We start from the raw sequence: 27316 nt of genomic DNA, 5'->3' as shown, positions 1-27316 counted from the left end.
TACGGGTTGGTTTGCCATTGCCTTCCCCAGTCATCTACACTTTCCCCCCAGCAAGCTGGGTACTCATTTTACCGACCTCAGAAGGATGGAAGGCTGAGTCAACCTGGAGCCAGCTACCTGAACCCAGCTTCCGCTGGGATCGAACTCAGGTCATGAGCAGAGCTTAGGGCTGCAGTACTGCAGTTTTTACCACTCTGCGCCACGGGGCTCTTCAGCCCAGGTAGTAGAAGAAGATGAAGAAGATGATATTGGATTTATATCTTGCCCTCCACTCCGAAGAGTCAGACACCCTATGAGGTGGGTGGGGCTGGAGAGGGCTCTCACAGCAGCTGCCTTTTCAAGGACAACCTCTGCCAGAGCTATGGCTGACCCAAGGCCATTCCAGCAGGCGCAAGTGGAGGAGTGGGGAATCAAACCCGGTTCTCCCAGATAAGAGTCTGCACACTTAACTACTACACCAAACTGGCTCTCCACTGTAGCCACTGCCAAATAGGCCTTTTACCATCTTTGGCTAATTAAGCAGTTAGTTCCCCTCCTTGAACACAGCAGCTTAGCAACAGTGATCCACACTATGGTCACCTCGAGACTAGACTACTGCAGTGTCCTTTATATGCCCTCGTCTCAAATCCAGGAGCTTCAACTGGCGCAGAATGCTGCAGTCAAGCTACTGTTGGGTCTCTCCTTGCAGGAACACATTCTGCCTGCGTTGAAAGCACTGCACTGGTTACCTGTTGCATACCGGATTCATTTCAAGGTGCTGGTTCTGATCTTTAAAGCCCTATATGGCCAGGGACCTGCATACCTATAGGACTGCTTTTCCCCACATATTCCCCAGAAAGTACTACAGTCAGGGTTTCAAAATCTTATTTCAATCCCTAGCCCAAGAGATGCCAGGTTGGCCACAACCAGAGCAAGGACCTGCTCCGTCGCAGCTCCATGCGGGTGGAATGAGTTCCCCAAAGACATCAGGGCCCTGCGGGATCTTCTATACTGCAGGGCCTGGAAGACAGAGCTCTTCCATCAAGCCTTTGACTCTTAAATTTAGAGATTGCTGCCTGGATTGCCCCCCCCTTGGAGCTGGGACCTTTGATGTCATCTTACCTGGAGGACTGATTGTTAAAGACACAGACACGATTCTGCCATCATGGATATAGCACTTTATAATGTTTTATTGCAATAGTTGTTTAAATGGCTTTATTGTTTTAGTTGATGCCAGTTGGCCTTGTGAGGCAGGATACAAACAAGCACAAACAGCTCAGGTTCCCTGATGTTACTCTGCCCCCTTCCCACCACCCACAGAACAAGAGAAGGAATGGGGGCAATGCAGCGTCAGTGTCCTCAGCTGTACCAAAGACACCAGTTTGCCCAGTAGTTGCCATGATCCCAGGAGCTCCATAGCTGGGGGCCTGAATTCCCTTTTGCAAACTTAAAGGTAAAGGTAGTCCCCTGTGCAAGCACCAGTCGTTTCCGACTCTGGGGTGACGTTGCTTTCACGTTTTCATGGCAGACTTTTGTTTTTTTAAAAGGGGTGGTTTGCCATTGCCTTCTCCAGTCATCTACACTTTCTCCCCAGCAAGCTGGGTACTCATTTGACTGACCTCAGAAGGATGGACGTCTGAGTCAACCTCGAGCCGGCTACCTGAAAACCCACCGGGGATCGAACTCAGGTCGTGAGCAGAGCTTAGGGCTGCAGTACTGCAGCTTTACCACTCTGCGCCACAGGGCTCTCTTTTGCAAACTTAAACCATAGCAAAGGGAAGAATAGCAATTCACAACACTTGGAGTCCTGTGCTGAAGACAGCCAAAGTTAGTCTTCACAGAATGGAGAGAGATCCCTACCTATTAACCCTCATTAAAACAAGAGATCTACTATCAGGAATGCTTCTGTGCCTTTTACAGGCAGCAGGCTCGCAGGCAGAGCTGTCCCAGTCAGGTACAAAGAACCTGATTAAATAATTGTTAAACAGCTTGCAATGATTCAGGAACCCGGCTGTGACAAAAGAATTGGCAAGCACACAGCAAAGTAGCTAGGGGTATACCGATTAGTGTAGCATTTAGTCGTTTTGTAGGTAGAGTAGTTCATTGGCACTGGCACTGCACTCTGAATGGGATCCATCTTGGCCTTTACCTCTGTTTGAGGACTACCTCCTTAGAGTTAAAAGAGACGTGAGGACAGTGATTAGTAATGTTCAGCAGCAGTAGCAGAAAGCTCAGTCACTGTGCAAAAGATGTGAGCTATGATTTAGAGAGAGTGGCACCATCTAGGTGCTCTCCTAGCTCCTATGCTTCCACTGCCCCATATAGCGGTGGGGGAGACTGTGACAGAGACTGTTAATTCAGTACTTCTCTGTCCACTGTAGAGAATTGTTCTGGAACTCTGTTTACAATTTCTGTTTGGGTGTGACTCTGATCCTGCAAGGCAAAAGTGGTAATTGATCATTCTGGCCTCTGTACCACCACAGCTGTGCAGATGACAGATTTATAACATCACAGATTTGATGGGACACTGTCTCTGAGTTATGCTGGCATATCACTGCACTGTGCTGTTAAGGGGCTTAGTAGTAAAAACCCAAGCCGTTTACAGAATAGCTTTAGAATTATGCCGTTACTGATGTCATTTACTTAAATCAAGCAAATGACGTCAGAAATGGCATAATCCTAGTGCTATGTGGGGAAAATAATCAATAAGAACAGAGCTTTGAGAGTTGCTGACAAGCTTGATGTGAGTAGACTGAAACTGATGTTTATCTACATGCCTTGAATCCTTGTTTATCATTATTACACACAAGTAGAACTAGGTAACCCAGTTATACATAATGTTCAAACTCCTTCACACCTAGGATAGGATTACAATTAAATTGTGGGTAGCTTTTATATCAACGAAGACTGAATTGTATTTTCCTATGTGTCTGCCTAGTTTCAGGTAGTCGCCTTTCTGTTGTGCCAGAACATTCCAGAAAGAGCAGCAATAAGAGGCAATTGTGCTTGCTGCAGGAAGATCTAATGTAACACTTGTAAACATGAAAGTCTGAGCAGATGACCTACTCTGGAGGCATTATGACTCAGGAACTGTTGTTTGCAAGCAATAGATCATGCGTTCAGTCCCTGGCATTTCTAGTCAAAAGAATTCTGAAAGCTTTTTGTGTCTTGATCTCCAGTGAGCTGTTGCCAGTCACCATAGACAGTACAGTAGTGAACTGGAAGGACCAATAATCTGGTCCAGCATGCTTACGTTCAGCTTCCCCTGGGTCACATCAGGTTTTTATCTTTGCTTCTAACTAGAGCTGTATATGCATGCATCCCAGAATTCACCATGTAAATATGGAAGCTGGTATCTGATGCAGAAGGTTTTCAACCTTAATTTTTAAAAACTGGGAAAGTAACTTTCTAGTTCTCATGGTAGCAGAGATAATTTAGGAACGTATGGATAATGTTCTGTGAAAGCAATGGTGAAGGCAAAGATCATTAAGTTGATATGTATTCTCTGAACTGAATTCTGTCTGTCCCCTTTTTGTTTCCTTAACAAATACTGTTAATGCCTAACATTTTACCTAGTTGGTTCTGTGATTCTTTCCACAGTAAATTAGTCCTGTTCATGTTGTTAGATATCTGTGTCAGACAGCAAGCCTTGGTGCTCAAGGGAAGCCTAGATTAGAGAAATCTCTGAATTGTACCTCCCTGTATGCTCCAGTCACACTTCTGTATGTAATAGGTGGTCTAGTAGCATTAAATACCCTGGGATTAAGAAATGATTTAGGACCACTTCCTTTATATCTTCCTTTGTAAACTAACAAGAGCGTCTACCAAACTAGCCTTTTGTTGTAATTTAAATCCCACAGGTATTTTTGCTGTATCTCAGCCTGTCAAGTGAAGTATGTACTTGCTTTTGGGAAGAGAGAGGAGAAATTATGAAACTGTGTCCTTTTTCTCTCTGCGTGGCAATAGGAGGCCTTTTGTATCTGTTCTTTGCTTTAGTGCTTGGGTTTAATAATGGTGCCTGCCTGCCTGCCTGGAGATACAATGAACTTTTACTAATTATTAATTTTGATGTAATCAGCTTTTTATTACCAGATAAACTTCCTGTTTGGATAGCAAAAATATGGGAGGATAAATACTTGTTTCTTTGGGCATTGGGTTGCTGTAATCACTTAATCTTTTTTATTCTAGCCTGTCTGCGCCCTATAATTATATGCTAATAACATCTGTTGGACTAAATATTACCATTCTCCAAGAGGATTGTTTATCTGAGGCATCTGTGATGGACCCATCAGCGGTTCTTGGCACACCAGCAAGGCTGTAAAAGCAAAATTGTGCTCTCTACAGTTTAATTCCATTTTTGTTGGCATTCATCTGTTTCCAGAGTTTATGTTGTGCAGCGTTAGCCATTCTGGCTCCTTTAACTCAAAAGGTTTTAGTTTCCTTGCCAGCAGCAGCTACATCTCTTACAGATTTCACTTTGCAGAGGCAACTGGAATTAGAGACCAAAGCCCCAACCCCTCACCCCCCTCCACTCACAAAGCAGCCAATGGTGTTACAAGAAGAATTTCTAATTTCATGTACCTCCTTTGTCCCTAAATTGGTAAATGGGGAAGGGGGTGTGTGTGTTTGGTTATGTCCTTCAAGATGCTGGATTTGATGCTTGCAGTTTTAGACCTAGTTGACAGCAACTGGAGAAAGTATGGAAAGAAAGATGCTTTTAATATGGCTCTTTATGAAAAATAATTGCTTTGGACATAGAAACACTAGTGATTTACTTTAGTTGCACAAATACTTTTTCAATACTTAATATTACTGAAATGGTATTGCCCAAAGAACCAATGACTAGCATCACTTTTCGTTGTTTGAACAGGCAAGATCCTATTTCGTCGAAGTCACATCCGTGATGTTGCTATCAAGCGCCTTATTCCAATTGATGAGTATTGCAAGGTAAGTCATATTTTCCTACTACTTTTGAGTTGGTCATTAAGATACATATTTGTTATACAAGAGACATTCCTCATCGTTTATTTATTTATTGCTTATTAATTCATTTGAGGGAAAACGTATCTTTCCTTTTGACAATATAGTCCCCAAGAGGCTATTACATTTTTGTTGAATAAACAAGTAAAAACATCAGTACAAAATTAAAGTATCAGAATCTCCAAATGTTGCTTGTAAAGAGACAGGGTTTCTTCCTCACCTGAATCACAGATCTCAATGGCATCAAGGTTACTGTTTCTCTTCAGCTGTGGAAAGGGACTAAAGGACAAAGCTGGTAACATTTCTTATATTGTCTGGGGTGTTGTGGTTATTTCTGCAGGTCTCTTGAGGGCCTATAGCAACAATAGGGGAGAATGGGCCTATCTTAATGTATACTACCACCTGTGCTGTTCTGTTCTAAAACACTTTTCCTTTATCAGACTCTCAGCAAGGATTTTTAATATAATGAAGTACATATGGGTTCCCAATCTTGTTGAGCCTGTGGGCACTTTAAAAATTCTGGGACCAGGCAATGGGCTCCACCACAAAATGGTTGCCGTGGAGAGCTGGGGACAATCAAAAAATTGGTACCGGGACCAATCACAAAATGCTGGGAAGTTGCAAGCCAAGCATCCTGCTCCTATGAAGTCAGTTTTTTTCTAGTTTCCTTTGCTCTAGTGAGGTGGAGGAAAACAACTGAGCACCAAGGAACACATTGCTGGGCACCACAGTACTACTCAAGGGCACCACATGAGGGAGTCAATAAAATAGAGCAGGGGTGGCCAACGGTAGCTCTCCAGATGTTTTTGGCTACAACTCCCATCAGTCCCCCCAGCCATTGGCCATGCTGGCTGGGACTGATGGGAGTTGTAGGCAAAAACATCTGGAGAGCTACTTTTGGCCAACCCTGAAGTAGAGTGTTCGGTAGGTCTTCTACAGACTAGTTTGTTGAGGTAATGTGGGGCACTTTGGACGTTTGAAAGGCACTTTTGAAGTGGTGATGATCATACTATCCTCATATGAATAAGGAAGTGACAAGTCACAGCCAACTTATTCATTCGTCATTCATTTATTTCTGTGCATTTATATACTGCTCCTCCTGAAAGCAAGGGGCTTTCAAGGCAAGTGAGAAATAGAGGTGGTTTGCCATTGCCTTCCTCTGCAGTGTCTTCCTTGGGGTCTTCCATCGAAGTACCAACCGTGCTAGTTTCTGCAATCTGACAAGATTGGGCTATACCATACTGCCTTCCCTCCCCAGTCCCTTCTTTTGCCTAGGGGTTATTGCTTGGAGGCAAGGTGTTTGTGGGTGAGCTTCTTCCTCCATACTACCTGAAGCTAACACGTGAAAGCAGTTCCCAGTCCTCATCTGGATGGAAACATCTACTTACTAGATTTCCCTAAAGCCTGGAATAGTTTGAACATGATAGAATCCTACCTGAAAATAATTCAGACCGCTTCCTATAGAACTGAAATGGATACAGGGCAGTTGTCTTCCCCTGCTGTTGGTGGAAGACTGTTGCTACATGATTTTACCAAGGTAAGCATACCAAGAATGGTAGCACAGCTCAGTGAACAATGAAGGGAAATATTCCCAAGCAAGAGTTAAATACTTGTTTAACTTTAAGAACGTACATGTGATTTTGGCTTTAACCTAAATAAGTCAATTATTAATTTGAATTATTTCTTACTGAGCCTTTAGTTCTTTTAAGCCACTGAGATTAGAAATGCATTAAAGTATTATGGTTTATTTAATGACTTCCTTTGTCTCTGCTGAAGCCTGAGAGTTCCTCATTCGAGTCTTTGCAATTGAATTTTTTAATTCTTGTTTTATTATACGCATACCTTTGAATGCTTTTGCTTAGCATAGTTTGCTTTTATAATCCCTAGTGAATTGAATCGACAAATAAAGCTTTGTGAATCGTTCATTTCTTTTGGGAAAGCTCATAGTATAGGCACTGGAGCACACACCTGCGTATACCAAGATTTAATTTTAAAAAGGGAAAAAAAAATCTGCTGATAGGAGACAGCATCTGTCTGCTATGAAAAAAATGCCATTAATAACATTATGTATGACAAACATAACACATATATCATTTGATGATGTTGTGACCACTTAGTATTCTCCTCCTTCTAGTTGGAGTTACCAGGGTAACAAGCCTGCACTCTGCCTAACCTTCCAGCTACTGGTACCTTATACTATTTTCTAAAAAGGGAGGGTAGAAACGGGGGTAAAATTGTCTTCACGTAAGCAAGCCATTGTAGACATGATGTGGACACCACCAAACAACAGTTTTCTGCCACTGGTTTCTTTCCTGTGTAGAACATGGAAAAATAGTACTCGAACTAAACAAAAAAAAAGCATGGAGATTTCTGTGGTTTGTGGACGTATAGTAAATGCTGAGCGTTACAGGAATTAACTGTAACCACATCCTCTGCAAAAGCTGTATAAGCAACAATCATTTCTCGTTTGCTTTTTTGGGAAAGAAGAGAAAACTTTATTTCCTGAGGCAGTCCTAGAACCTCTGTTTTCACGACTGCTTGAAAGCCAGAGAGAAGTGGACGCCATATTGCAAAGCTGGTAGAGAACAGCCTTAGGACGTTATTAAAGGCATTCCTTGAATCGAGCTCTTTGGTCTTAGCTTTCTTCTATCCCTCCTTCCTCACAAGATGGTTCATAAGTCTGAGATTTCTTTAGAGATCTAAAATCCCCCCAAAGTATGGAGAAACTAAGTTTCAAACTTCACACTGTGGTGTGAAGTATGTCCCAGGGATAACTAAATAAATTGTTTTGTTTTTGTTCATTCTATTTTTGTTATCCCTTCCCTCAAGACAGCATAAATTGTTCTCCATCCGATTTTATTCTTACAACAAACCTGTGGTGTTGGCTATATTGGGAGATCTGACTAGGCCCAGGGTAGCTGCTGAGCTTCCTGGGCTTTGAACCCAGGTCTCCCTAGTTTTAAACAGGCACAAACCCCTCTGCCATCTCTTTGTTTGATTTGAGAGAGCTGCATCATGTTTCTAAAAAAGTCATTTTAACAGCAGACTGCGACATAGCTGTGCAAGCATCTTAAACATTAACCCAGGGGTGGCCAAACTGTGGCTCAGGAGCCACACGTGGCTCTTTCACATATATCGCGTGGCTCTTGAAGCCATCATCCCATTGGCCAGCTTGGAAAAGGCATTTCTCTCTTTAAATCATCTCTCCTAGACACCTTTAAATCACCTCAACAGACACCCTGTGAGGTGGGTGGGGCTGAGAGAGCTCTCCCAGAAGCTGCCCTTTCAAGGACAACGCTGTGAGAGCTATGGCTGACCCAAGGCCATCCCAGCAGCTGCAAGTAGAGGAGTGGGGAATCAAACCCTGTTCTCCCAGAGAAGAGTCTGCTCACTTAACCAACATGCCAAACTTAAGAGAAGTTTGCACAATTGCATCATCCCAAAACCATCGCACCCCCCTCCCCCGGTCCCTGGAAAAATTGTCTTCCACAAAACCGGTCCCTGGAGCCCAAAAGGTTGGGGACCGCTGGCTTGGAGAATGCATTTAAAGTTAAAGTTGCTTTCTCCTTCCCTCTCCCTTACCCCATCCATCTTCCTTCCTTCCTTCCTTCCTTCCTTCCTTCCTTCCTTCCTTCCTTCCTTCCTTCCTTCCTTCCTTCCTTCCTTCCTTCCTTCCTTCCTTCCTTCCTTCCTTCCTTCCTTCCTTCCTTCCTTCCTTCCTTCCTTCCTTCCTTCCTCACAGCTCTGGCATTTGTTCTATGTGGCTCTTATGTTAAGTAAGTTTGGCCACGCCTGTGTTAACTATTTAAGCATACCTTGCTTCCACAGCAGCCATTTTGTCTGGAATCTTCATTCGTATACAAAGCTATTTGCAGAAAATCCAAATGACATCACCACTTAAACATTGATGTCAAACATCTTCCATGTTGTCCTGTCTCTTTTCAGACCTGGTTTCATTAAATATTTTTGTCTCTAAGCAGAATTGCAGTGCAACCTTGTCCAGTGTGGACTGGTAAAACACTAGTAGTACACCTGCAGTATTTAGGTTAGTGGCATGTTACATGCACTCCAGTTCATCAAGTATAAATTCCAAGAGCTAGTGCTTACCTGTTCTGGTTCATTTTGAAGAAGAGAGGACTAGAAACACATACCATACTATTTACAAATATACAGGCAAGCACAGGTGAAGGCAAAGAAGCACTCTTATATAGGGCAGCATGGCTACCACTTCCCATCAAATCCCGAGACCAGAAGAGAGAGACTGCCTTCCAAGGTGTTTCAGTCAGCCACTCAGCAGTCTGCTCTTCTCTGTGTCTCTTTCAGGATTGGAACTGTACTTTTGGTTCATACATACAAACGTATGAACATATGAAGCTGCCTCATACTGAATCAGACCTTTGATCCATCAAAGTCAGTATTGTCTTCTCAGACTGGCAGCGGCTCTCCAGGGTCTCAAGCTGAGGTTTTTCACACCTATTTGCCTGGACCCTTTTTTGGAGATGCCAGGGATTGAACCTGGGACCTTCTGCTTCCCAAGCAGATGCTCTACCACTGAGCCACCGTCGCTCCCGACTGCCAGCTAAGAAGACACCCAAAGTCATTATCAATGCAATCCTAAACAATGCAGTCCTCTGATGTCTGTGGCTGGCCTAGACTAGTCCTGTCTCCTCAAATCCTGGAAACTAAGCAGGATTAGTATTTGGAAGGGTCCAGAATCATGATGCAAAGGCAGGCAAAATGGCAAACCACCTCTAAACGTCTCTTGCCTTGAAAACTTTACAGGGTCACCATAAATTGGCTGTTACTTGATGGCACTTTCCGCCACCACCAATGTCAGTGGGTTTAGAAGAATCTAACTCTGATTAGGATTGCACTGTAAGGCACTTTACTATTCCCTTTGTAATGTAGGAGACACTAAGCAACATGTCTTACAATAACACGGTCTTTTCATCAGGTTTTTTTTTAAATATAAATTTTATTAACACAACAAAGCAGTACAAAAAATAAGCTTTGGTACTTTTACAGACAGTTTCAACAATAATTGTATATCTAAAAATTTATTAAGCTTCTGTAATAATGATTTTTTAAAAAATTATATATCATACTCTGCCATATAATTCAGCAAAGGATACTATATTGCTATCACTTCATTTTAATATTGATCGGGTGATGAATTTGAAAGATTATGTGCTAATTTGTACATAATAAAATGTTTCCAAATTTTCTCATACCATAGCTCACTGTTGTAGAATGGTCTATCCATTTAGCTGCTATGATTGGTCTAGCAGTGGATAATAAAACTGATATCAGTTCAGCTTTTTGTTTGTTTAATTTAGGATCTAGTCCTTTATTCAAAAGTAAAATCTCCAGCAAAAAAAAAAAGGTATGGAGTGCCCTGTTATTTGGTTGATTTGTTGAAGAACTTTGTGCCAAAAAGCTTGTATTTTAGTGCAGGTCCACCAACAATGAGAGAAATTTGCCAGACTGCCACATTTCTTTCTACATAATAAATTATAATTCTTATTAATTTTATTTGGTGGAATTATTAATTTGTTTGGTGGAAGATACCAGTGCATCATCAATTTAATTGTTTGAAAACAGATACTAAAAACTAGCGGGAGTCCATATTTCTTCCCGATTATTTGTGAAAGAGGTGGTTTAAAAAACAAAAACAAAAAACAAGATTGCAAAGAGTACATATGATCAGGAAAATATCTTGCCTCACTAACCTGTTGTAGTTCTTTGAGGGGGTGAACAGACATGTGGACAAAGGGGACCCAATAGATGTTGTTTACCTTGACTTCTGGAAAGCTTTTGATAAAGTTCCTCATCAAAGGCTCTTTAGTAAGCTTTAGAGTCATGGAGTAAAAGGACAAGTCCTCTTGTGGATCAAAAACTGGCTAATTAATAGGAAACAGAGAGTGAGTATAAATGGACAATTTTTGCAGTGGAAGATGGTAAGCAGTGGGGTGCCACAGGGCTCAGTACTGGGTCCCATGCTCTTTAACTTGTTCATTAATAATTTGGAGTTGGGAGTAAGCAGTGAAGTGGCTAAGTTTGCAGATGACACTAAATTGTTCAGGGTGGTGAGAACCAGAGAGGATTGTGAGGCACTCCAAAGGGATCTGTTGAGGCTGGGTGAGTGGGCGTCAACGTGGCAGATGAGATTCAAAGTAATGCACATTGGGACCAAAAATCCCAGCTATAAATACAAGTTGATGGGGTGTGAACTGGAGGAGACTGACCAAGAGAGATATCTTGGGGTCGTGGTAGATAACTCTCTGAAAATGTCAAGACAGTGTGCGATTTCAATAAAAAAGGCAAATGCCATACTGGGAATTATTAGGAAGGGAATTGAAAACAAATCAGTCAGTATCATAATGCCCCTGTATAAATCGATGGTGCGGTCTCATTTGGAATACAGTTCTGGTCACTGCACCTCAAAAAAGATATAGCATTGAAAAAAGTCCAGAAAAGGGCAACTAGAATTATTAAAGGGTTGGAACACCTTCCCTATGAAGAAAAGTTAAAACGCTTGGGGCTCTTTAGCTTGGAGAAACGTTGACTGCGGGGTGACATGATAGAGGTTTACAAGTTTATAATAATAATAAGTTTTTATTTATACCCCGCCCTCCCCGCCGAAGCAGGCTCAGGGCGGCTTACAAGACATGATATAAAATATCATGATATAACAATAAAACAAAATAATACAGTCAATAAACAGAGCAATATAAATTATACAATATATAAGTTATTAAAATCATCAATCTAAAAACAATGTAATTGATAAATGATTGATAAATTTATTGATTGATAAATGTTTTTATGTATTTTATTGTATTAATTATTAATGTATTTTAAGCTGATTTATTGTTAGAGTTTTATGTTGTAGGCCGCCCTGAGCCCACTTCGGTGGGGTAGGGCGGGATATAAATCGAATGAAATAAATAAAGGTGCTACCGTCGCTGTATATAGAAGATGGCTTGATGATAATTCCAGGTTTATCTTAAAAGGCTAGTTGGAAGAGGGCAGTTTTGTAAGCCCTACGGAACTGGTTAAGATCCCATAGGGCCCGCACCTCTTCTGGTAGCTGATTCCACCATTAGGGTGCCTTTATAGAGAAGGCCCGCTCCCTGGTTGTTTTTAATTTGGCCTCCTTGGGCCCAGGGATTTCCAAGAGATTTTGTGAGCTGGAACGCAGTGCTCTCTGGGGAACATATGGAGAGAGGCGGTCCCTAAGGTAGGCAGGTCCTCGGCCATATAGGGCTTTAAAGGTGATAACCAGCACCTTGTAACGAACTCGGTAGACAATTGGCAGCCAGTGCATTTCCCGCAGCCTAGGCCGCACATGTTCCCACCAAGGTAGTCCCATTAGCAGTCTGGCCGCTGCATTCTGCACTACCTGCAGTTTCCGAGTTCGGTACAGGGGCAGCCCCATGTAGAGGGCATTACAGTAGTCTAGCCTCGAGGTGACTGTCGCATTGATCACTGTTGCCAGGTCACGGCGTTCCAGGAAGGGGGCCAACTGCCTCGCCCGCCTAAGATGGAAAAAGGCGGATTTGGCAGTGGCTGCTATCTGGGTCTCCATTGTCAAGGAAGACTCCAGCAGCACTCCCAAGCTCCTGACCTCGCGCACTGATACCAATGGCACCCCGTCAAAGGCTGGAAGGGAGATCCCTCCTTCCGGACCGCCGCAGCCTAGACAAAGGACCTCTGTCTTTGCTGGATTCAATTTCAGCCCGCTCAGCTTAATCCAATCAGCCACGGCTTGCAACGCCTGGTACAGATTTACAGGGACGTCACCAGTTCAGCTGCCCATCAGTAGATAGAGCTGGGTGTCATCAGCATACTGGTGACAACTCAGCCCATACCTCCGAGCAATCTGGGCAAGGGGGCGCATATAGATGTTAAATAACATTGGGGAGAGAACTGCCCCCTGGGGCACCCCACAATTAAGTAGGTGCCTCTGGGACAGCTCACCCCCAATTGCCACCCTTTGTTCCCGACCTTCAAGGAAAGAGGAAAGCCACTGTAAGGCTAACCCCTGAATCCCTGCGTCGGCGAGGCGGCGGGTCAGCAGCTGGTGATCAACCATATCGAATGCAAGTTTGAGACAGGCCGGTAAAGGGCAAGTTTGAGACAGGCCGGTAAAGATTATGCATGGGATAGAGAAGTACTTTTCTCCCTTTCTCACAATACAAGAACTCGTGGGCATTCAATGAAGCCACTCTCAGCCTGCCTCGGCGGGGAGGGCGGTGTATAAATTTAATAAACTAAACTAAACTTCTGTGCAGTCGGGTTAGAACGGATAAAAGGAAGAACTTCTTCACCCAAAGGGTGATTAACATGTGGAATTCACTGCTGGTGGTGGCGGCTACAAGCATAGCCAGCTTCAAGAGGGGTTTGGATAAAAATATGGAGCAGAGGTCCATCAGTGGCTATTAGCCACAGGATATTATTGGAACTGTCTGGGGCAGTGATGCTCTGTATTCTTGGTGCTTGGGGATGCTCTGTATTCTTGGTGCTTCTAGCCCTACTTGTGAACCTCCTGATGGCACTTGGTTTTGTTTTGTTTTTTTGACCACTGTGTGATACAGAGTGTTGGACTGGATGGGTCATTGGCCTGATCCAACATGGCTTCTCTTATGTTCTTATCTAGTTAAAGGATTGGTTTTCACTTGCTGTGCAAGTGATAGTCATGAGCTGGCAATTTATTTTGGAGAAGTGCTTGTAAGAATGGACTTTTTATTTTTTAGTTCTATTTTTTTAGTTATTTTTTAGTTCTATTGGTATGCAACATTGACAGATTAGTTAAATGATAACACAAAAATTGTGGAAATACAAAGAGGGAACGTTATCTGGAAATCATTGCTTATGGGACCTATAATAATAACAATGGTCATGGTTGGCAGGGGAAACAGGAGCTCCTAAATAATTTGGGTAGTGTGTAAGCTTTGGTTCAGATACTATGCCATAGGGAGGGCACGTTACACGAAAATGGTGGTCCAGTTCATTTTGCATTCTTTCAATTTCCCGAACACTTCATGGTTTGTTAGTTTGTTCAGTTCAGGAAGGCATAGAACAGTCCCTGAGTGGGCTAGAGATGCCAAATTTGCACCAAACTCTTCAGTGAACCCTCTTCTACCAGTTCTCCAAATTTGGTGCAAATTGGATTTGGGGGGGTGAAGTTACAGCCCCCCAAATCAGGTGCCTCCACAGTAAAATACTCTCTGAGAGTATGACAAGTTGGGAAAAGAAAATGGAAGCTGCCCTGCAGCTTCTGGCTGGTTTCACCCCCAGGAAGCTTGGAAACTGACTAGATGCCACTCTTTTGTCATGAGGGGTAAGCACTGGGGATATAGTTTGATACTAAGCACCTTGTGAAAATGCAGTTACGTACTTCCATCTAATAGTTGAAAGGACATGCAGTGGTGGCATTTATGGTTCTGCATATGAAAAGGACCATAGATCACACTGAAGCTAATCTCCACCCCCCTTTAACATAACATTACAGAGATCTAGTGGTACAAAAATCATAGGAAGAATATTAAATAATCTATGCACAAAAATGTGAATGAGGGAGTGAGACACTTATTTACAGTTCAAAATTGAGGATGTAAACCTGCATCAAATGGGCAAATTATTTGGACAGTATTTCCCAGCTATCAATCATATGACTCCTATTTTGATGCTTAGTTTGTGAGACCTCCTACTTTCCTGTTCTTGATGAAAAAACAGTAATGCTAGGAAACTCCCTATTACCTAACCAGTAGACAGTAACAGAAGAGGAAGATCCAACATGACATGGACTGACTCAATAAGAGCCGATTTGGTGTAGTGGTTAAGTGTGCGGACTCTTATCTGGGAGAACCGGGTTTGATTCCCCATTCCTCCACTTGCACCTGCTAGCATGGCCTTGGGTCAGCCATAGCTCTGGCAGAGGTTGTCGTTGAAAGGGCAGCTGCTGTGAGAGCCGTCTCCAGCCCCACCCACCTCACAGGGTGTCTGTTGTGGGGGAGGAAGGGAAAGGAGATTGTGAGCCGCTCTGAGACTCTTCGGAGTGGAGGGCGGGATATAAATCCAATATCTTCTTCATCTTCTTCTTCAATAAAGTGAACCACAGCCCTCAGCTTGCAAAAGCTGCTTCTTTTATCCCCCTCCCAGCATGGTAAATGGACTGCTGATTGCCTTGAACTCACTCCCCTTCCTGCAGCTTTTTCTGGTAGCCAGCCAATACATGCAGCATATCTCTGCAAGGCTGGCCAGTGCAGCCTGACCTTGTCTAAGCACACCTCTTCCCGCTTTCATTACAGGATATGTAAGCGAAGCCATTCTGTATCTGTCCTGTATGTGTGTAGCTCCAGCTAGCAGAACAATTCAGGAAACCAGTCTGTCCTTATATAGAATCAGAAGATCCTACCAAGTCCAGTAAAACAACCAGTAATGGCTCACGAGGTACTGCGCAGGGGATATTTCATCCCCCATCACTAAATGCTGCTGAAGGGAAAAGGGAATGTTGATGACAGGACATTTGTGAGGTCTTAATTCATAGGGTTACCATAAGTTGAAAGCGATTTGCCAGCACATAGCACATACTCTCCAGCTCCTAGCCTGGCACCTCAACAACAGTGACTGTTAGTTTCTCCTGAATCCGGTGGATTCCTTGTTTTCAAGTTAATTTATTGAAAAGCTGTGTATATGTGTATACAGAGTGAAGCTTATGGTGGTCTTCCAGAAGTTTGTTACTCCAGAGGTTTGTGTATAATATAAATACCCTTTGGGGCACATACCCTTTTGGCCACACCAAACTTTTGGAAGCAGCCTGTTTGTAAGTTAGGAATGTCCTATATTTTTGTTCAGAATTATTTAGTTGGGAATAAAGAGGGTGACTTTTGCTCAGGGCCCCAGTATCCCTAAGACTTCCCCTGGTTGCCTGCCTTTTTTACTCTACCAGGCCTAATAACAGTTGGCTAAGATGTGATTTGTATCAAAGAAGAGAGCCAGCTGTTTAGTATCTTAACTTGAAATTACAGACATTGAAACAGCCTAGATCCTGAATCAGCACTTCATTATCTGTCTTCCTCAGAGAGACTTCATCCCTGATTTCCTGCAACTCATCTAGTGTTTTATGTGTACATAGGTGAAGCTGCTTCTTTTATCCCCCTCCCAGACCATCTGCATGGTAAATGGACTGCTGATTGCCTTGAACTCACTCCCCTTCCTGCAGCCCTTTCTGGTAGCCAGCCAATACATGCAGCATATCTCTGCAAGGCTGGCCAGTGCAGCCTGACCTTGTCTAAGCACACCTCTTCCCGCTTTCATTACAGGATGTGTAAGCGAAGCCATTCTGCACCTGTCCTGTATGTGTGTAGCCCCAGCTAGCAGAACAGTTCAGGAAACCAGAATCTGTCCTTATGCAGAATCAGAAGGTCCTGCCAAGTCCAGTAAAACAACCAGTAATGGCTCATGAGGTACTGCGCAGGGGATATTTCATCCCCCATCACTAAATGCTGCTGAAGGGGAAAGGGAATGTAGAGCCCTTGCTGAAGGTTGTTAGGACGAGCTGGTGGAATTGCTGAAGCTACCATACCATACAAGCACCTAGTGGAACATGGCACCAACAAGTGATGTCAGCGTGGTAAAATGACCCCCTCCCAAACCCCACGCCGCTTTTAACCACAGGGGATGAGGGATTTACTGTAAAGCAATATATCCATGCTCAGCTATTGTGATCATCAGTGCATCAGAGGTATGGACAGTCTTCAATTTTATTTTATTTTTACAGTTCAGGGGAGAGGGCAATTGTCAGTAATCCCCTTATAAAATGCCTGCCAGTGGCCCGTGAAATTCCATACAGCAAACACAAAATCTGCTGTGCTTGTAAAAATGCAAACTTCCCAGAACAGAAGTTCAGTGTTGAGGGATGATGGATAAGTTCTAAGCAACAAACGAAGGTGCTTACTAATGCTAAGAACTGGATAGGCAGGAAGACTAGTTCTGTTAATTGTCTTAGCGCTATGGACACTTTTGTTGCTTTTTATATATCTCTGTGTTGTGTATTGTTGTGACGATTGGAAAGGTAATCGTGAATCAGAATCCATACTGGAGAGGGAGGGAGTAGTCCAGTGCTACTGGGGCAAATCTTTGGTGATGAGCAGCACATTAAATTGAAAATCGACTTGGCCCACCCTGTGTACAGTTCAGGCACAAACAGATCCCCATGTGTGCCCTGTGTGATGGACACACCAGCTCTTTCATTTTCCAAACTGTGTTTTTCTCTTGCAGGCTCTGATCCAGCTACCCCCATACATCTCTCAGTGTGATGAGGTTCTTCGGTTCTTTGAAACAAGACCAGAAGACTTAAATCCCCCCAAAGAGTAAGTTGGCTAGAAGGAGCTTACCCAGCTGCGCTTGAAAATACTAAGACTGCAGAATGTGACACAATAGGAATCCTTTATAAGCACTGCAACTTTTGCAGGAAGCAGTTCCTTTATAAGCAGTTCCTTTATAAGCACTGCAACTTTTGCAGGAAGCAGAAGATGAACTTGCCTTGTTTATGCATACGTAAAAGAATATAAGTGGGGGAATGGGACTTTACAGTGCTGTGAATCTTCTGCAGACACACTTTCGCCACTGAACTGACATGAATGCATCAGCCTGTTGACCTTGCCCTTCCTCACCCACTCATTTCTCCTCCTGGTCACTCTTGCTACCTCCTGTTCTGACTGAAAGAGGAGAAGAACTGCTTCCATTCAGGGAAGCCGCCACTACCTTTACCACTCTGCCCACTGACTGCAGCGTGCTCACCCTCCATTTGCACTGAACAGGAGCATCCAAATGTCCTTGTGCTTTGTGCCCAAACTCGTCTGACTTCTGTTTTCTTCCCTTTTACTCTGGAGAAAATACAAACCTACTTCTTCTTTGAGAGTAGAACCTGCAGGGTAACTGCTGTTGGAGCGACCATCTGGATGCTCTCTTATAGCCACCTTGGGGAGGTATATGGCAGAGTTACGCTCCTCATTCCCCCTCTCTTCAACCCCTTAAAGGGATCCCCCCCACCACCCTTCTTTACCCAGCAGCACTGTAATGCCACATTGAAGCTGGGGAGAAAGAGCCTTTGAAAGGAGGGGCTAGACTGTGGGAATGGCAGCAAAGAAAGTGCAGTAATGAGGCATGTAGACTCCAGTCCTGCACCACTCTTTGTTGCTGCTGCACCTCTCTGGAAGCAACCGAAATGGGCTACAGCTAATCGCCTGAGTCAGGAAGCTTCCAGCTGCAGGGTTAATTTCCCCAGGCAAAGCAAGCAGTAGAGGGGGAAGGGAGGACAAGAGGAACAGCCTGAAGCAGCGGATTTGCTGGTCTGCTTTGTTGGATCAGCTGTGAAGATGGGCAGGAATCTCTGCTGTAGAACATGCTATGAGCTTTCTTTGTCAAGCATGTCTATGCTTCCCTGAAGAAGCTCTGTGGGCAATGTAAATGGACTTTTCCTTTGGTGAATTCATCGCTGCTCTCAGCAAGATCCTATAAATAAACAGATTCATCGCTACTCTCAGCAAGATCCTGTAAATAAACAAATGAACTGACAAGCGTATCTCTGCATGTGCCCAGCATCTCATGGTGCACTGACCTGATATGCTTGCAGAGTGCTTAAGCACATGTGGTTTGCACTCCAGTGCAGCACTTGCAAGGACTATGGATCTGACAGTGGGGTTCCTGAGGCAAAGACACAAGATAAGTTCTCTTGATTTGCCAGCGTTGGGTTTGAATCAGACCTCCACTCACCAGCTCTAAAAAGGCTGTTCCTGGATTCTCCACAAGAAAGGAGAAGTACAGGATTCATCCACAGAGTTTCTGCCCCCACCCAACCCCATGCCTCAGCCCCTTTCTCTAGCAATGAAGTGGCAATTTCTTTCTCCTTTGTAGATTTGGCCTCTTAAGAACATAAGAGAAGCCATGTTGGATCAGGCCAACGGCCCATCCAGTCCAACACTCTGTGTCACACAGTGGCAAAAAATTTTATATATACACACACACTGTGGCTAATAGCCACTGATGGACCTCTGCTCCATATTTTTATCTAAACCCCTCTTGAAGGTGGCTATACTTGTGGCCGCCACCACCTCCTGTGGCAGTGAATTCCACATGTTAATCACCCTTTGGGTGAAGAAGGACTTCCTTTTATCCGTTTTAACCTGTCTGCTCAGCAATTTCATCGAATGCCCACGAGTTCTTGTATTGTGAGAAAGGGAGAAAAGTACTTCTTTCTCTACTTTCTCCATCCCATGCATTATCTTGTAAACCTCTATCATGTCACCCCGCAGTCGACGTTTCTCCAAGCTCTTAGTTACACCTCCCATTCAGGGAGTCGCATACTTGAAGCAGAGGCAGTTCTGTTTGTTGTGATTTACGGTATTTTGTTAAACCCAGTTCCCGATTGACTTTTTATATGCAGCCTCTTTAACAGTAACTAGCAAGATGAATAGTTTTCAAGTTGTAAACAGCTCATAAAGGGTTACTGCAGAAGCAGCCTACAGCAAAAGACAACTTTCCTCTTGCTAATCTTCAGAGCAGTTCATCCCAACAAACGACAGCCTCGTGTTTTGAATGGAAAACGCACAAACAAGATATTTTCAGGAAGGAATGTCTGCATCACCTCTCCTTCCCAATGTGATGCAAGACTTGTCTTGTGACAATGAGCCCTCTTGTAGAATGCTCTGAGCATCAATATAAACACTAGTCCTGGCTGTTGTCTTTATGTGGCTGAAGTGTGCTGGTCTTGCAAAGAAAGACTGATTGTGCAAGATGAAACTGAAAGACATTGTATATTGCATCGGGATTGGTTATGTTGTTTATACTCTTATGTCTAAACACAAAGCCCTTCAGCATCTAAACTGTCTGCAAAAAAGTTCTCATTAAATGTATGTAGGTTTTACCTCTGGTTTTCCTTTGGAGGATGCTTCACATTGCTAACTTCCTTTGACCTCTTATTTTCTTGACCTGTCATAGCTTCTTCTGTGACTGCCAGTCACTTGATTAGATTGTGCAAGGGCCCTGCAGCCCATTAACTAATAACATGCTGTCCCATCCATCCTGCCGAAAGTATTGCTTGCCCATTAACCTATGACCCTTTGGTAATTCATAAGCTTAATGCAGCAGTTCAGGGATGGAAGACATAGAAGAGGAGACTGTATGTGAGCTTTTTGAATGGAATGGATGTCGCCATGGAGTCATCTATTGTTAGTCCCCTGTGCAAGCACCAGTCGTTTCCGACTCTGGGGTGACGTTGCTTTCACAACATTTTCACGGCAGACTTTTTACGGGGTGGTTTGCCATTTCCTTACCCAGTCATCTACACTTTCCCCCCAGCAAGCTGGGGACTCATTAGAATGTTACTTCTGTATATTACAGGAGGGATTAATGGGATTTTGGAGAATTATTTCAGAATCTGATCAAACTTTTATTTTTTTTAAAAAAAAACATATTTAAAACCTGAATGTTACGCTCACAGACAAGTTTTGTGATGTGGCTTTAATTGTGAGAAGTTAATGTGAGGCTATGGCTCCCCTCCCGCTCCATCTCACCATCAATAAATATTTAAATACAGCAGTGCTATATTGATGCTTCCATGTGGGACCTACCGAAGAACACACACAGAGAGGATTGCCTGTCTGCCCCAGCCCGCTATATTATTGTATTCCATTCTTCCAAAATTTTGGGGGTTTTGCCTTTCTCTTCCCTCATTTTCTGTGATGATTAAACATTTGTTATTTTTGGTGCTTCTTAGATTGCTCTTCTGGTCTCTTCCCCCTTATGAAGCTGCCTTGTACTGTGTTGCCTCATCTCATTCCAGCATTGTCTGTTCTGGATGGCCAACTCAACAAAGAATCTTATGACATTTTAAGTACTAATGGGGTTATTGTGGCATGAGCATTCCTAGACTAGAGCCTGTTCCATCAGATGCCTGAAGTACTGTTCTCAGTTGGCATACATAATCCATACTTGTGATGGAGTACAGTCAGGGCTTTTTTTGAGCAGGAGCGCAGTTCCGGCTGGCTTGGTATCAGGAGCTGTGGCCTAGTATGCAAATGAGTCCCTGCTGGGCCTTTTGTATTTAAAAGCCCTGTGTGAAACAATGGTGATTCCAGGGGGTGTGGCCTAATATGCAAATGAGTTCCTGCCGGGCTTTTTCTACAAAAAAAAGTCCTGAGTACAGTTAATCAAAATGCAAAGGTGGAGTGGAGGGCCGAATAGACCCTGAATTGTAAGAGATCTGTGACATCTCTAGGTAATGTCCGAATATATACTTGGTAAAAGCAGAGTACCCCGTTCACAACAGCAGTTACATGCAACACTGTTTTTTCTAGTTGTGTTAAGCTGATATTAAGTTGTGAGTGAAAAACTCAAACTGTTTGTTTTGTGTTTGTCTGCTTCAGAGGTGCCCCCAAACATGTCTATAGAGCTGCTATGGTGCAGTCTCTGTTTTTTGGATGCTTTCGGCCTTATCTGTCTTGGAGTGTTGTTGTTTAGGATCAAATGAGAAGATCTGTGTATTTGATGGAGGAAAGATTGGAGGGGGAAGTAGTAAATAAATAGCAGCAACTTCTGGAAATGTTTCTTTGGGTCCACAGTACAATAATGGTTTTAAAGACTTGCTTCAAAATTTTCAAAGGTTGCTGGACATTTTTAAAATTAACAATAGTGTCTTAGTATTCTAAGAAGTATCTTGTTGAAACCAATCAAATTTTGAGCAACCACATTGATCTGTGTGCTTGATGAACGAGGCCGAAATTGTGCATGTTGACGAAGATGGTATTGATGCAAGGAGCTCTTCTCTCTGTGCTTTGCCCTTTTGCTAAAAGGAAAGTGGGAAAGAGGGGCAGTTCTAAGAGTGCTTTAATAGATTCCAGTACTGCTGCCAGCAATAAACTGTGGCTGTATCTCAAGGATGTCTCTGTTGTGTTTCATGGTCCAGACGGAATGCTCCAAGGGTATTTATTAGCTACGATTCAAAATGTTAATTAATAAAAGTCCTTGGCTCTCCTCTGAAGGGAGTGTTATGAAGAATTTGCCCAATGCTGCATGGCCTGATACACAGTCACAATGTGAAAGGCAGATCAAACAGTTATCTGAGGTATGGCCGGATGTCATAATTCATAGGGGAGATAAACTATCCGCAGGACCTTGAAAAGGAGCCAGGTCTTACAATAATAGGACAATGCCCTTTCATAAAGGAGCAAATACATGGGCAGGGGAAATGCTTATCATCGTGTTCAGAATAATATTCAAAGCAGAATATTCTCATATTGTTATGTACTTTGGATCATTATATGTAATCTCGAAATGTCCTTAGATCCAAATGCTGGTGTTTGTATTCTATTTCCATATACTTTTTGTAGCTGTACTCGTAGATAGGTGGGAATACATAGAAAGATGGCAAGTTGTCCACGTTAGGTAGGATCTGTCTCTTCAGTGGCCCATTGGAGCAGAAATGGCTTTTCACCAGTGGCATGGTACCTGTCTAGCACCATAACTCTTGTGTATAGAGAGCATAGAAACAGGGGTGATGAAACTGTGGCTCGAGAGCCACATGCAGCTCATTCACACATATTGTGCGGCTCCTGAAGGTCAAACAGGAACTTAATGCAGGTTTACTCTCAAGTGAGCATACTTAGCATTGGGACCTCAGTCAGCCTCTGAGCACTGATCCATAGATAGGCAATTATTTACACTGTGTGTGAAGCATGGATGGAGGGGGAAATAGGCAGGCTTTCGAGCTCTTCACCACCACCACAGAGGTCACCTGAAGACTTAGAGCAAGGAAGAGAGTGCAAGAACTGAGGGAACCACTGGAAGGAGGGACGTAATTAAAGAGGGCAGTGAAGGGTTCCTCCTTAGATTTCATAGCTCTTGTAGGAGCTGTATTTACTAACCTTGGTGTCAAGGCAAAGAGAATTGCATAATGATGCAAATGGTGGTCAATGATTTATATGGTACATGTGTGTTACCATCTCCCACTGGTGCCAAAAAATAATTTGCAGTCCTTTCCCTGTGCTGGTCATATGTGGACTGTTAGTCCCAACTTTCATTTTTTTAAAAGTCTCCTTTAACATAGTCGTGTTGTAAAATACATATATATCTTTTTGTGCAGAGGAAGTATTAAGAGTTTTAATAAAGATGTCTGTGTAATATTTGTTCATATCCTGCAGCTCTTAAACATCTGATGTTTTTCTATGTGGCTCTTACGTTAAACAAGTTTGGCCACACTGGCATAGAACCAAAGCAGCCCAGTAGCCTTTCTTTATTTGACTGAACTTTGAGGATAATTGCTGAATTTGTGTTTATAGATCTATAGAATATGTGGCGCAGAGTGGTAAAGCTGCAGTACTGCAGTCCTAAGCTCTGCTCAAGACCTGAGTTCGATCCTGGCGGAAGATGGGTTCAGGTAGCCAGCTTCAGGTTGACTCAGCCTTCCATCCTTCCGAGGTCGGTAAAATGAGGACCCAGCTTGCTGAGGGGAAAGTGTAGATGACTGGGGAAGGCAATGGCAAACCACCCCGTGAAAACGTTGTGAAAGCAACATCACTCCAGAGTTGGAAACGACTGGTGCTTGCAGAGGGGACTAGCTTTACCTTTTTTTTTAACCTTTTAAAATATATAGAAAAAGAGGCATGGAGAAAGGATTGGAGCATGGTGGTCAATTCTGGCTTTGGAAAATCCTGGAGAGTTGGGGACGGAGCTTACAGAGGGGGGAGATCAGCAACGATTTGATTCCACAGAGTCATAGCTGCCAAGAACCACCAAGGGCACTGCACAAAAATTCCACCTGCCCCTCCCCCATATGACCCTGATCCAAATCAAATATCCTAATGAAACAAATTACTTGGATGGCTGTTATGATGTGCCTGTAAAAGAATCCACATATCCATCTGTCTGTCCATTTGTGGCAAGTATAAGTTATCAGAAGATAAAACTAGGAATCTCAAAATTGGCCACCACCTTCAGGATGATCATGGGAGTTCCAGGGGTGAAAATGAAGGGAATCAGAATATCCTGACCCAGGATGTCTCCAGATCCCACCCCCCATGCTATTTGTAATGCAAGCTAAATGCTAACTTCTGTTCCTCAATTATAAGCACTATAAGATAGACTAAGATGCCATTATTATGCATGTAAAGGCGGGGGAGCAACTATGTTGATGGATCATGGGGAAATATTAACTCCCCCCTTCTGTTCATAATATTAACAAAAGTTTCCTGCTATATCACTATTAGATAAATTCCAAGTTGCCAGCCATGATAGATGAGAAGGCTGGAGAAAGTGATGAAAGAGGCATGAAGGCAGGAGAGCAAAATGGAGGAGTAGAAGACTGTGGAGAAGATGAAGAGAAATTAAGGAAAAGACAAATGTCATTTTTTAAAAAAAATTCTGCTACAGCACATTAACAGGAAAAAAAACTGTAGAACTGGGTGGAACTAAAGAAACAAAGAAATAATAGATTGCTGGAAACAATGACCTTGCTAGGAGGCTGCATCTTGGCAATGACTGTAGTTTGCCTTGGGTGGTCTTGCCTTGCTCCAGTTCTGACTTTGGCTGCTGGGGCTAGGGATCTGAGAAGCAAGGGTTTCCCTCAGCCTCCTTTGCAGGAAAGCCAAGCCAACAGCGTCTACAATACTCTACATTTCATGTGCCCCTAGTGGCTGCAGTCAAAAAGTGCATTAGATGTTTTAAAAATGCCTTTCTGTGAATGCAGTATGACAGGAGTGGCCAACGGTAGCTCTCCAGATTTTTTTTTTGCCTACAACTCCCATCACCCCCATCCATTGGCCATGCTGGCTGGGGCTGATGGGAGTTGTAGGCAAAAAACATCTGGAGAGCTACCATTGGCCACCCCCGCAGTATGACACTGGCTTTAGGGGCCCTCCAGCTGATTTGGGACCTGATAATTTTGCCCCCCCCCCCCAATCCCTCCTTCTTGGTGGCTCTGCATCAAATTCACCATTCAAAGCAGCCATTTTCTCTGGAGAAATGTAGTCTGGGATTCCATTATAACAAGGGTTGCTAGGCTGGACTCAGAAAATATCTGGGGGCTTCGGGGGTGGAGCCAGGAGCAAGGTTGTGACAAGCACAATTGAACTACAAAGGGAGTTGTGGCCATCACATTTAAAGGGTCTGCATTCCTTTTAAGTGGCTTACCTTTACTGGAAATAATGGAGGATAGGGCACCTTCCTTTGTGGCTCATAGAATTGGGCCACCTTTTTGAAACTTGGGCGGGGGGTGGGATTGAGAAGAGGCACTAGATGCTATGCTGAAAAGTGCCTCTATCTTAAAAAAAACAGCCCCCAACTCCAGAGCTCCAGATAACAATGGATCGATTCTCCATTATACCCTATGGAGACCACTCTCCATAGGGTACACTGGAGTGCCCAGTGGACATTCAACCCCCCACTCCCACTTTCTGATAGCCCTGAAGTGGGGGAGGGCCTCCAAGCCTGCCCCCAGCTGGGGATTGTGCACCAGAAAAAAGTCACACGGATCGGAGACCAGGAAGAAAAGCAACAGCTAATTCAACTGATTCACCAGAACATTCTTTATGAGTCCAATTCTTTACTGATGGCAAAAATTTATTTGGGTTTGTTCAACGTATGCAGGGGATACTTCAGCATCAAGTGAAAGTACCAACACCAGCTTACAGGCATAACCGGTCCGTGTTCCAGTTTCGCATTGCAGCTTTATCCGAGCTACAGGGGTTTTTTGCTAATGTTATGCTTTACTCTTCACGCTCAATAAACCACTTGCTCACACTTAATTGTTGGTCTGAGCATGAGCAAGTACCGGTATGCCTGTAAGCTGGCGCTGGTGCTTTCACTTGATGCTGAAGTATCCTCTGCATACATTGAGCAAACCCAGATTGGTCTAAATAATTTTTTGCCCTCAGTAAAAAACTGAATTCATAAAGAATTTTTTTGGCGAATTAGTCTTTATCGGAATTGAAAGTAGAGGCTTATCGTGCACGGAGCTGTTGCTTTTCTTCCTGGTCCAGCTGGGGATTGGCAGCCCACAGGAGCGCAAGAAATCAAGCGAGCACTTTAAAGCAGGGGGTTAGAAAGGGAGGAAAATGCACTAGGGAACAGCAAGATGGAGAAATCAAGGGCCAAACTCAGCGTCACAGTGACAGATCTCTTTGTTTAAACCTGATTCTGCCACAGCTGCATAGAGGACAGAAGTGGAGTGTGTTAACCCCTTGTGCGTGTGCTGCCTGTGCAGCACACTGTCCCTGCAGTTTGTCCTCTTGATGCTTGTCTCCCTCCCCCCTCTAAATACTCTATGCTTGCCTCCCTCCCCCCACTAAATACTGGGTTCTTCTGCAGGGACAGGGCTTGAGACTAGAGGATTATGCAGTCTCATCTCGTGTGTCCTTTGCTCGACAAAATTTTCATATGCAATCAGGGCCGGCCTTGCCACTAAGCAAACTAGGCGATTGCCTGGCATGCTGGCCTCCTGGGGGTGTTGAATAGCGTGCCCCCATGTAACTTGGTGATGTTATCAGTGCGGGGGAGGTGGGCGCCAGAAGCCAGTCTAGGGCTGGCCCTGTATGCAATAATAACGTAACTAAATTTAAGTGACCAGAGATGTTACCACTGAATGTTATTGGGCCCTCAGATAGGAAGGTACAGTGGGTAAGGTTTTGAAGCATAGCTGTTGGGGGTGTCTAGTAACCGGTGTGAGGATTTGGTTGTTTAAAGAAACAAGAAAAGCTATCGGAATTGGATCACTTAAGTCCAACTCGGTGCTGCGGCAGCATTGTGCTCGTCCCTCTTTCTGGAAGTTTTTAGAAGCAAGAAGGAGCTTCTGCAATGAAGCTGAGAAGTCAGATGCCCAGGACAAAAAGCCATTGCTGAGTCAAGGGATTCAGCTGCTAACATTCCTCACCGCAGAGCTGTGTGCCTTCGTAGCATATGTTCTCTAAGTGGTTATTAAAACAATCTGCTGTGCTGTGCTCTAGCAAAAGAGAAGCGAGGCAGAAAAGATTAGCCTCCTTGCTGGATTTATGTTAATTCCAGGAACACATCTTGGAGACATCCATATATCATCGTCATCCGTGCCCTAGTCACATTAGAGACAGCAGAGCCATTCCTCTTAAAGGAATACTGTCAGCGTAATACACCAGGGGTGGCCAACGGTAGCTCTCCAGATGTTTTTTTGCCACCAGTTCCATCAGCCCATCACCAACTGATGGATCGGATAAATTTTAGGAAATATGGAAGAGAGGGCTATTTTCATGCAGTTTGCAAATGCTCAGCTTCCTTTGCCACAAGAGTGCTGTATGGGTTTATACACACAATATGCAGGCAGTAG

General features: G+C 43.7%; 1 protein-coding gene across 2 annotated transcripts in view; it reads left to right on the top strand.

Moving 5' to 3' along the window:
- Positions 1-27316, top strand: part of SH3PXD2B (SH3 and PX domains 2B) — a 175091-nt gene that overhangs the window by 86968 nt on the left and 60807 nt on the right. For both annotated transcript variants that reach the window (XM_060240586.1, XM_060240585.1), the window contains exons 4-5: positions 4850-4926; positions 17245-17336. In XM_060240586.1, the coding sequence (XP_060096569.1) occupies positions 4850-4926; positions 17245-17336 (169 nt within the window). The remainder of the gene's footprint in view (positions 1-4849; positions 4927-17244; positions 17337-27316) is intronic.

The sequence above is a fragment of the Heteronotia binoei genome, chromosome 5 (genome assembly GCF_032191835.1).
Source record: "Heteronotia binoei isolate CCM8104 ecotype False Entrance Well chromosome 5, APGP_CSIRO_Hbin_v1, whole genome shotgun sequence".
Classification (NCBI taxonomy): domain Eukaryota; kingdom Metazoa; phylum Chordata; class Lepidosauria; order Squamata; family Gekkonidae; genus Heteronotia; species Heteronotia binoei.
Note: the sequence above shows the minus strand (reverse complement) of the source record. Positions and strands in the feature narration are given on the sequence as shown.